This window comes from Lynx canadensis, chromosome A1 (genome assembly GCF_007474595.2).
Source record: "Lynx canadensis isolate LIC74 chromosome A1, mLynCan4.pri.v2, whole genome shotgun sequence".
Classification (NCBI taxonomy): Eukaryota; Metazoa; Chordata; class Mammalia; order Carnivora; family Felidae; genus Lynx; species Lynx canadensis.
This window is the reverse complement of record NC_044303.2, coordinates 191,061,258-191,073,065: the sequence shown is the minus strand read 5'-3', so window position 1 is coordinate 191,073,065 and position 11,808 is coordinate 191,061,258. Positions and strand designations below refer to the sequence as shown.

At 42.6% G+C, this 11,808-nt stretch overlaps 1 protein-coding gene across 1 annotated transcript; it reads right to left on the bottom strand.

Moving 5' to 3' along the window:
- Positions 1 to 956: 956 nt before the first annotated feature.
- On the bottom strand, positions 957 to 3,557 carry FAM71B (family with sequence similarity 71 member B). The gene is made up of 2 exons (XM_030328516.1): positions 2,937 to 3,557; positions 957 to 2,141 (listed from the first exon to the last, which is right to left on the bottom strand). The coding sequence occupies exons 1-2, from the start codon at positions 3,555 to 3,557 to the stop codon at positions 957 to 959; spliced, it is 1,806 nt and encodes a 601-aa protein (XP_030184376.1).
- Between the last annotated feature and the right edge of the window lie 8,251 nt (positions 3,558 to 11,808).

The following is an 11,808-nucleotide window of genomic DNA, read 5'->3' as shown; positions in this document are numbered from 1 at the left end:
AACATGAATAGATGCTATTCATTTTCACTATTGTATAACATGCACTGTAGTCAGTACCACGATTTATAGATCCTCCTATTTGATAAACATTTGTACTGTTTCCAGGGTTTTGCTATCACAACTTGTTGTACTGTAAACATTTTCCTAGTTCTCTGCTGGAAAACATATTTGAGAGTTTCTCCAAAGTATATACGTAGGAGGAAGAATTGTTAAGATTGGATCTGGGGTGGGCAAAACTTTTCTGTAAGGAGCCAGATATTAAATATTTCAGATTATTTGGGCCATAAGGTCTCTCTTGTAACTATTCAGATCTGCCATTTTAATGAGAGAGTAGCCATAGGCAATATACAGATGAATGGCTGTGGCTATGTTCCAATAAAACTTTATTTACAAAACCAGGCGGTTAGCAAGATTTGGCCCTCAGGCTGCCAATTCCTGATCTAGATGATAAACTTCTCATTCTGATTACCTAAAAATGCTGCTATACCCTCCTTTACCTCCCAATTATCCCAAGGAGACAAGAGTTCTGTCTTTAGTCTATGGGCTGGACTGAATGTCCATGTTCAGGTGCCTGCAGGGAGGAGAAAGAAGGGCATAGGGACATAGTGGTGGTGATGCTTTCCAACCCATAGTCTGTGACTTGTAGCCATAGTCTTGGGGAAACCAAAGGCAGAAAGGGGTTGAGGCAAAGCATGGCTCTCAGTTTGGCTCTGCTGGTTATGGGTGGGAGGTCAGGTTCTGTTTGACTGGATGCTGGGGTCTCAGGCTGCAGCATAGTTCACATCACAGAAGCCAATGTGAAGTCACTACCAGGCTAGGGGATATAGACATTCAAACAAGATAGCATTTCTTTTGGAGTTGCATGGTTTCCTTTATTAGAGAAAGCTGGAATTGACTCTCTAGGGATGTTTCCCCGAGGCTGGGTCTCCATGGCAGCTTCCTGTCCGGTCTCCTATTTAAATGGATTTGGCTTCAAAGATTATTGTCTCCATTGTCTCAGATGTCAGGGTACTACAGATATCCTCCTGGCCATCCTGGGCTTTCTCTATCTTGGCCTCTATGTTGCGCTTCTCTACGGTCTTAGCCACGAAGTCTAACTCCCTATTGTGTGTTGTGGCTGCCGCTTTTGAACCAGAAATGACTTTCAAGCTCTTGAAGAAAGAGCCAATTTTACTGGATTTCTTACTTACAGTACCTGAACTGTTTGCAGATTTTATCTTCCCCAATTTGTGAGCTGTCCTTGACTCCTTTGCCACAGAGCTGCCACTCTTGTGAGAGTGGTGTCCTCTCTTTCTTACACGGCTCTGCCCTTTCTCCTTTTTGTCATCTCTTTTGTCATGGCTGGATAAGGACCGGTGGGAGGATGATTTCTGGGTCGACTTGTTCCCTCCCGTCCTGTGGTGACTTTCACCTGTCCTGTGGTGATGGGAACTTTTCCTACTGGAAGTTCTATCTTTCTTTTCTCTTCTTTCTTTTTTTCCCTTCCGGGTTTCAGCACTGGGCTGGGAGACCTTCTGGCTTCCATCCCATTCACACATGTAGCCTTCACTCTGCAAGGTTGAGACGAGGGGTGCTGCTACTGGGTCTTTCCCAGTAGGTGTGCCAGTCATCACTGCACCTGCAAACACCACACTCATGCTGCTCGCTGAGGAGAGATTGGCAGTTCCTGTTGTTACTGTGGAATTACCTACTGAGGATGTGCTTGCAGCGCCCAAGGCCACGTTCGTACCCTCTGAGGATATATTGACAACACCTGCAATGGCCTTGTTGGATCCACTTTCTCCCGGACATTTGGCAGCGGCTCCAGCCAGGGCCACTGTGTTCACCTGGCCTGGACCTATAGCCTTGGTTGCCGATATGCTCTGAGCACCGGAGGAAGGCCTCGTTCCTGCCCCTGCCCCTGCTAAGCCTGTTGTAGCACTCGTTGCTGTCCCTGCTACTGCCATGCCTGTGGCTGACCTGGATGCTGTCCCTTCAGTAGTTCCTGAAGTCTTCAGGACCGCAGGTGAACCAGGCATTCTGTGGTGGGCAGGATGGATTCCCTCTCCCCCAGCGTAACCAGAAGAGGTGGCTCTAGACACCTCATGAGGCTTGTGAAGCCTAAACTCATCCTGATCCCCTTCTCCATGGAGCTCTGGGGTCTGTGTCAGGGGAGGAGAAACAGGTAAGAGAGAGATGACAAAGTGAGACTAGAACTTTCTACTTCTTTCTTAACCTGGAACTGAACAACCCAAGGGCTTATAATTGGAAAGACCTTCAAAATTATCAAGTCTATGCTCCCACTTGATGCAAGAGCCCATCTACAGCACTCCTGTCAAATGGTCACTTGGTTTTGCTCAACACTCCCGGCACCAGGGGAAGCACTCATACAGTTCCCCATCTTCATGTATTTTTATTTTATGTACATGGGTTTATATCTCTGCAGGACAGGTTCCTAGAAGTAGGGTTTCCTGGGCCAAGGAATCCACACATTTCACATTGTAGTGGCTGCTAAAATTGTGCATGTGCAGACACACATGGGTTGTCCTGATTTTAATCAGTACGTGGTAGTCACAGGGATACAGAAGAAAGGACTTCCTAATTGTTAACAGTGTTCCACAGCTGATGAGACTAACTGGGTTGGGGTAAGTGTTGAAGAAGAGATTAGACAATCAAGATGCTGTGGAAGGAATTAACAACCTTGGGTATGAGACCAGAACAGCTGCTAGCTACGGTCTCTCTGAAAGTCAGCCCCATGGGACAATTTTGAGATGCGCTCAGGAGCTCCCCCAGTGTGGTAAGTCCTGTAGTGGTGGCTCATTCGACTGTGTGCCTATTCAAGTGGAATGTGTTTCCCAGGTGAGCCTCAGAGAGCACCAGAGGTTTTGTAGGACTAGCTTTCAGCTACTCTGCCAAAGGCCCCTGCCTCATTTGCTTGAGTCTCTGTTGATGCTTACCACTAGGCTTTTGTCATCCTCTAAGGTGGCTTCATCCCCAGTTCGCAGTGTCGGGGTACTGCTGCAGCTATCCACTGGTGGTCTCAGGAGATAGACAAGTTTTTCCCAGTAGCAAAATAGGTCTTCTCGTGCATCTGAAGAGGGACACAGCTGCAGATAGAAAGTGCGGCCAGTGGCCAGCTTTAGGCGCAGCTGCTGTTTCTCGCGATCATGAATGGAGATCTTGACAAACTTTAAAGGAAGTAGCCTGGTGAGCTCTAGGGTCTTCATGGGCTTGCGACCTCTCCCCTTGGTGGTCCGGGCGTGTCTGGCATGCTCCTCACAGACTTTTGTTGGTCGAGCCAGTAGCATGACATCAGGTAAAGGGAGGATGGGGCTGGTGGATGCAATGCCCACAGTCACCATTCGGACACGGTTGTGTACATCAATCACCTCTCCTTTTTTGCTGATCTGAATAAAGTCGCTTTCAAACATAGGTGCGTATTTGAAAATGTCATACTCTCCTCCCTTGTACAGTTGTCGTTGCAGTTCCCCCATGGAGGTATTGAACACGCCCATTGAACGGTAGCTGTGGGCCGTGTAATAAGGTAACAAATACTCGCTGCTCACGGTTCTCTTCATTTGAGACAGCTCCACCAGCCACAAATCGAGTCCTTGAGAGAGAGAGGGAGTGAAGGCAACTGCCCATCTCCCTACAGGGCTCTGCCTAAATCTCTTCCCACCACCGCATTTATCCTCCAGTCCTTTGTGACCTGTCTTCATCACACATCCCTTTGTCCCAGCCTCTAAGCAGTCACCCCCTTGATGCAAGGTCACCAGTCTCCCCCCACCCCCCACTCCCCACCCCAAACTAACCACCACCTCACCAGGGAACAGGCTGACCCTACCAGGATGTAGATGTGCGTAGACCAGATATTCTTTCTAATCAAGATATTGGGATATGTGATTTATGAAACAATTCTGCTTTTGTAAATATCTGGGTGGTTTCCAGTTTCATTGTTGTTACAGATATCCTTATAATGATCATCTTCCTGCAAGTATAGTTATACATCTGCTAAATTATGTCCTAAGGATAAAATCCTGGAAGTGGACCCTGGGCTTGCTAAGGGCAGGGATCTTGTTGGGATTGCCATTCTGCATGTCCCCAGTGCATAGCACAGTGCTGACAGACACTGGAAAGTAGTTGCTGAGTATATGGTCAAAGGGGCTACTGCTACCTGTTAGAACCAGAGTTCCAATTACATGGTGGTTTCCAGGGTACGAAGGCTTTTCTCACCCATTTTCTCATATGAAGGAGGTGAAATTTGAAAACCATTGTTTTACAGTGATGAAGGCTCAGGATTATCTTGCTCAGTGTCAGAATGCAGAGCTGGATCCCATCCCAGTACTTGTGAGTCAGGTCAGGACTTTTTCCTCTGCCTCAAGCAGCATGGCTCACCATTAGACTTCATTCTGCACCAAATATGGAATCATTCATGGTTAGCAATATGCGTGGGGACTTACTGGGAACCACAGGAATTCATAGAGGTCTTGAATCACCATAGGGTTTCCCGCACTGGTATGCTTGCTGCTTCACTCTTGATGTCTACCTGATAAACCACTGATGTTTTGTTTCTTTGAAAATCTGTTCAGAGAAATTATGGCAAAGGTGCCTTTTTAGAGTTTTTTTTTTTTTCACTTTGCACAGGTGATAAATCCAAATTCCCCCTCCCCCAGTTAGAAGACTACTTCTAAAATAAAAATGCACCATCCAGAATCACGGATTACCATGTGGAGGTCTTGAAATAAATTTCAACCCCAAAATAATCTTTTTTTGTATCTCCAGTGCCTACCACAGTCCCTGATACATTGTAGCCTTCCAATAAATGTTACTTTCCTTGTAGTCATTGAGATTAATTCTTCTATTTGTTTATTCAACAAAATTGATTGAGCAAATATGAATTTGGGGACCAGCTGGAAAATGGAAATGCAAAGATAAAGGTCTTTACCTCCAAAGAGCCAAACTGTTTTTCTCTAAAGATGTGAAATGACTTCTCAAAAACAAAAAACAAAAAACACAAAGTGTCTTCTATTCTAAGGAGATAATCACTAAAAGTTGACAATATCAGGTTTAAAAATAAGAAGCTGGGATTTTCTATATTATACTCAACCATATGTTCTCATAAGTTTTTTTTTTTTCGATGAATGGTTAATAATTAAAGAAATCATAATCATATTATTAAGAACTTACAAGCCAGGTATGTTACTAACCACTTCACATTCTTTTAAATCTTTAATCCTCACAATAGATCTATAAATTGTAGATACTACTACTCTCCATGTTTTATAAAGGAGTAAATGAGGCAAAGAGAAGTTAAAAGAGCTTCACCAAGGTCACAAGAGATCCAAAGCGCATGGAAGCCCCCATTCATTTAGTTAATATTGTTAAGTGCCTACTTTGTGCCAGGCCCTGTTCTAGGTGCTAGGAGTACAGCAGTGGACAACACAGACAAATGCCCTTGTTCTCACAGAGTTTGTGTAAAGACAGTAAATGAGTCAAATATATGGTATGCCCACTGATGATAAGTGCAGTGGAGAAAGATAAAGTAGGCACGTGGGATGGGAGTATGTGCAAGGAAAGGCGAGCTGCAGGTGGTGGTCAAGAAAAGCTCAATGAGAAGCAATATTTGAGCAAAAACCAAAAGGAGGTCAAAGAGGAAGCCATGCAGACCTCTAGGGGAGTCGCCTCTCAGTCAGAGGGAAAAGCAAGGGCCAAGATTCTGAGGCAGGAGTATCACTGGTATGTTAGAGGAACACCAAGGGGGCTACAATGACAAGAGCAGAAGGAGGGGGAAAGTGGTTGGAGATGAGGCCGAGAGGCAGCCGTGGTGTTGGTAGGGGAGCAGATAGCATGGGACAGACCTTGTAAAACATCGTGAGATCTTTGTCTTTGGGAGATGATTGGACTTTCATATACAGAGGATCATTCTTGCCACCATGTTGAAAAGAGATTGTTGGGGCACCTGGGTGGTTCATTCAGTTAAGCATCTGACTTTGGCTCAGGTCATGAGCTCATGGTCTGGTTTGAGCCCCACATCGGGCTCTGTGCTGACAGCTCAGAGCCTGCAGCCTGTTTCAGATTCTGTGTCTCCCTCTCTCTCTGCCCCTCCCCAGCTCATGCTCTGACTCCCTCTCTCCCTCTCTCTCTCAAAAATAAATAAACACTAAAAAAATAATTAAAAAAAAAAAAGATTGTGGAGGTACCGGGGACAGAAGTGAAGACTGGGTGGCTCCCGTAAGAGACAACCATGGGTAAGAGGTGTGTGGTATCAGTGTCAGTAGTGAAAAGTGAGCAGTTGCAAGACACGTTTTGAATGAGGCAGCTATTATGTATCCTGGTGTCGAACAGTTTTCAATAACTATTAGTAAGTGAAAAAAAGCAAGTTGCAAAATAGCATACATGGTATGCCATATATTTTGGAATAAAAAGTTGTGTGTGTGTGTGTGTGTGTGCACGTGCACACAAAGGTGTGCAAAAAACTTGTTGGCTGAGGGAAATGGTGGGATGGGGACTTAGTGCTTCAGGACATTCTCTTTTACACCTTTTGGGTTCTGTTTCCAAATTATGGATTGTGCATACTACTTACACAAAAATAGATAATATTTTAAGATTTATAGATTTATAAAAATGTTATGTCAGGGGTGGCTGGGGTGGCTCCGTCAGTTAAGCATCCAATTCTTGGTTTCTGCTCAGGTATGATCTCACAGATTTGTGAGATCGCATTGTCAGCGCAGAACCTGCTTGGGATTCTCTCTTTCTCTCTCTGCTCCCCCCCCCCACTTGCTCCCTCTGTCTCTCTCTCAAAATAAATAAACTTAAAAAAATGTTATGTCAGTAAAGCTCTATTCTTAGAATATTCATTGATTCAGGCCTTGGTCTAGAAAAGAAGTAAATAAATAACTTCATAAACGTTAACTCTCTATAGCACAAAATCTCACGCAAAATTTATGTTTTTTTCTTTTTTGATAGAGAGAGGGGGAGAGGGAGAGGGACAGAGAGAATCTCAAGAAGGCTTCATGCCCAGATGGGAGCCCAACACAGGACTCAATCCCATGACCGTGAGATCACTCAACCACGAGATGAGCCACCCAGGGACCCCTCAAAGTTTATTTTTTATTTTTCTTTAGGACCTTTCAAAATTTAATTCTCTCCTCCCAACCTTTAAAAGTCTGACATATCCCCTATCAAGAAAATGGAGATCAGTAACTTAAGATCTATTTACTTATTGTCCATTCCATTGTTACTTATTGTCCATTGTTGTGCTAAGAGCATTTGGGTTATCACAAAGTGAGTCTCAAAAATTTTTAAGCATAACTTGCATACAAATATAGAATGAAAACTTAGCAAAGATTTAATTAATCCATCAGTAAAGGAACCAGCAGGATGGTAAAGCTGGTTCAAAGGAAAATCAGAGGAATAGTCATTGGCATTGGAAAAAGAAGTCAGGTGAACATTGTCAGGTTAGATACAAAACTGGTTAAATGTCTACAGGGCAATAAAATCTTAACCTTTGGGGTTATCTTTTTACTAGACAGAAAACATTTGCATCTCTTCTAAACAAAAATCTATAAGTTATTACAGAACTTCACAGAGTCGGAGACTTTAATCAATAATGGATAGTCTTCTTAGGGTACTGAAAGTGTTCTCAAATTACATTGTGATAGTTACCAACTCTGACTATACTACAAATCACTGAACTATATGCTCTCAATGGATGAATTTTATGGAATGTGAAATGTATCTCAATAAAGCTGTTAAAAATAATAGATAGCCATACTTTAGTCCTAACTTACAGGTCTAATTCCATTGTCTCTCTTCCTTCTCTTAGATAATCAAATAATCCTTGGGCTGGCATGTTAAGCAATGCTTTAATATGGCACTGAGAGTACAGGTGCCTGCTTGACAATTCTTTATTTACATGTTTTGGGTAATTTTTCTTAACAAGGAAGATAGTGAAGCATGTGTGAACCCTAACTTCAGAAAAGCTTACAATACAGTAGAAGAACACACTGTAGAAAGGAAGACAGAACAAGAGGGCAATTAAACATACGATAGGGTAATAGTTAATGAATTGAATGAGTGCTGAACCTAATAACACCCATCACAATATTAACACCAACAGTAATTGTTTTGCAAGAAAAACTGCCAAAGCCACAATTCTAAGCATAACTTTCCATATATTTTTAATTGGCCTAAGATTGAAGAGACATGCAGAGTGAAAACACTGCATGTGATATACGGAGTATAGGTAGACATGCAAGATTATAGGTGGTTGAAATCTACATATTTATCATGGGAAGAGGTTTCAAGTCAATAACCTTCGTTCCCCATCTATTATTTTGAAAACCAGGGCAAACAGTGGCTATATATAGCCTTTTCAATGAATATGCCACCTGAGAGGGCATTGTGAGCTAGGGCAGGATGTGAGGGTGGGGAGATTTCCATACTGTACACAATATGTATCTGCCGGGTAAATCCCCAGGCCTAAAATACAATCCACAGTACTTTTATGTCAATGCTGCTAAGCGAGGTGGTGGCGTGGGATGAGCTGCGGTTAGCCTTTAGGCACCTAGGACTTCAGGAAGCCAACCTGATACTCTGTCTTACCTTCTGGCTGTCAAAAAAAGGCCACAGCCACCTTGACTCTTCCCCTGAGGGCCAGTATGCAAATCAGTTTCCTTCTGCCTTGGGTTTAAAAAGAAAATGAGATGGTATGCATAAAAGAAGCCAGACAGACATTCTAAATAGTTTTATTTCTCAGCATTATGATCCAACTAATGTCACCTCTCTTCCCCTCCTACCTTTTTTCTGCTTCCTTCTTTCTTCTGTCCTGCACGTATTTGGCCCCACACTGAGCCAAATTTCTGCCCTGCTCATCACAGTCTTATGAATATTCTCCTCTCAGCTTCCAATTTTGCTGTTTATAAGCCATGAGATGTCCTACCTTAGCTTATATATTTGTTTCTTTTATATTATACTTTCAAAGAAGCTTGCCATCAAACACACACACAAATAATACAACAGTTAACATTAAAGATAAAAACAAAGATTAGAAACTGTATAGAGGTAGAGAGAAATAGCTGATCCAGGAGCTGGGATAAGATGATGATTACAATTAAATATTAAATTTAACTTTGAAAAATACTGGAAAAATGTACGATCAGTGTTAACATTGATTATCTCTGAGGGGTGACACTAGAAGTAATTATTAACTTTGTCTGTTTGCTGGTTTTCCTTTCCCAAAAAGGATATACTTCACTGTTACAACCAGAAATAAACATCTATTTCAGAAAGTTAGCTCTAAGCTTCCTGACCATCTATTATCACTGTCTTCTGCTAATCAAACCAATAATTTCTGTCAAAAGGCTTAGTTATCTTTAGTTGTAAATTGGAGAATAAAAACAAATTCTCCCATAATGTCAGTTTTTAAACTATATAAGTTAAAAAGTGACACATTTTTCTACCCTTTCAATTCTGTTTGCTGAAAGTTTGATATGTAAATTCCCTGACACAGTCCTGTGGGGATATATACACACAGTAAAACCTTGGTTTGTGAGCCTAATTCTTACTGTATATTTCATAATGTATAATTCATAATGTATATATACACATATACATTACAATAAACACAAAAGGTTTTTATGTAAAAACAAGATTATGCCCTCCATATTGGTCTGCACCTTTTCTATATTAACAATATATTGTGTACTTTTTTTAGAATGATACATTACAGATGTACTTCATTGGTTTTCATGACCTTATAGTGTCCCGTTGAATGGATACATCATATATTATTTAACCACTTTCTCAATGATGCACATATAGACTGTTTCTGTTACAATCAACACTGCAGTGAATATTTTGTGCATTTTATCTATGTGCTCATGCTTTTTCTCCCCTCTAGATAGTTCTAGGAGGAATAAAGGTTTATGAAGTTTTGGACTGTTTTCTTAAGTAGACTTCACACCCAGCACAGAACCCAACACTGCTCTTGAACTCAGGACTCTGAGATCAAGACCTGAACTGAGATCAAGAGTCAGGCGCTCAACCAACTAAGCCACCCAGGCACCCCAAGGCTTATGAGGTTTTTAAAGAATACCCAAAACATTCTGGGTATCACTATTAAAGAGATATAAATAAACTTGACCAAGTTCAGATGAGAACCACAAGGAAAATAAAGGGCTTAGAAGCCACATCCTAAGATACAGTTCTTCAAGGATCTCTTTGGCCTGGACACAGGAAGCTCTGGGATTTCATAAGAAGCATCTTTACTTGTCTAAATGGCTATTCCCTAGAACAGAGAAGAGGACCAGAATTGTGGGACCTCAAATGATAAAGCAACACAAATGGACCTTACATTACTGTAAAGGCGGATCATTTATTGACATAGTGGCAACACTCTGGTGTTCCGATGGAGGGCCACCCCACTGTGCTTTTGGTTCCTGTGGTTGGGTAGGGCTGACTGTATCCCACCCCGAAATCCAGGAGAAAGTATAGACCTAGAGATAGACAACAGAACATTCTACTGCCTTGTCTGTGATGTGTGTGAGCATGTCACCCAAGCCGGGTCAATGACCCACAGTTCTGAGAGTTTTGCTGGAACGGTTAGGGAAAAGAATCCGGTTCCAGTGGTAACGCATGTCAGCCTATAACTCCTGGCATCCATTTTGCTGCCATGAGGGAAAGTCTGCCTAAGCATGAAGCCCACATAGAACAAAGAAATGAAAATGAACATTTTCGATGTCATTGTTTATATACCTGGATCCAGTAGTGCCAGATTGAATTGTTTTTTTCCTTGTTATAGGGTGATAAATGAGGTTTTCTAAGTCAGTTTCAGTTGAGGCCACAAAAGCCTGTAATGATATAATTCAAGGAATCACATACCTTCCTATCCTAAAATAAAGTACTATATCATCTGTGACACAATAAGAAGCAACACGGGTTCTACCAGTAATAGTATTTGCCCACCTCCAGCCTTTAGAAAACCAGGGCTTGAAAAGTCAAGAGAAAGAGACTTGGGTACACCATGCATTTCCTCTCACAACCCACCAAGGGGAAGGAGAGAAGGCGCTGCGTCCATCAGAAGCCAAGTGACGGAACTTTAAGGGACTACTCGGTGAAATTGACACAAGTCTCATAGAGTTTAGGAGAGATGAGGATTGGTGTCTAAACTGTACTTAGAGAAATGTGATGGTGAAAGTTTGTGGAGGAGCTATTTATTTGGTGTCAAAAGGGGGAAGGGGTGATGCTTGGGGCAAATGGTGTATCCATCAGTTGCAGGGCAAGGGTGCCTGAGTCTTGCAGTAGAACCGTATAAGGGAATAAACTGGCACGCAGTCTCTTTTCATGGAAAATTCAAGAGGACAACCAAGATGGACCGAGGGATCCCAACAGAGTTGGAAGGAGCAGGAGGCACACGGGAGGTGAAGCCCAAGACCTGAGGGTTGGCTCATTAGCCAGTCCAAGTGGCATCTCCCACATCAAGAGAACTGCTGCCAGAGCCCTCTGAAAATAATGACAGCCACAAAGCACATGACAATACTTTCCCACAGAAGAAAAAGGAACAATTGTGTACCCACCACAAGCAGAGAGCATCGACCCCAGATTACAGCTGAGCCTTGTTGAATGCTGTGACTTTTTTCCTTCTTCCCCCCAGGCCTGGGCCTGAACAGGTGGGTCCGGAGCCAGCCTAGTGGGAGGGGCAAGAGGAAGAGTTAGGAAATGCTGGAAGAGTCAACATGGTCTAAGCTTGAAGCAGACCCATGCTTGGGAAAAACATGTTTTGAGGAAAAGCATTAAATTGAATACATGTTTGCACTTTTGATTATTACA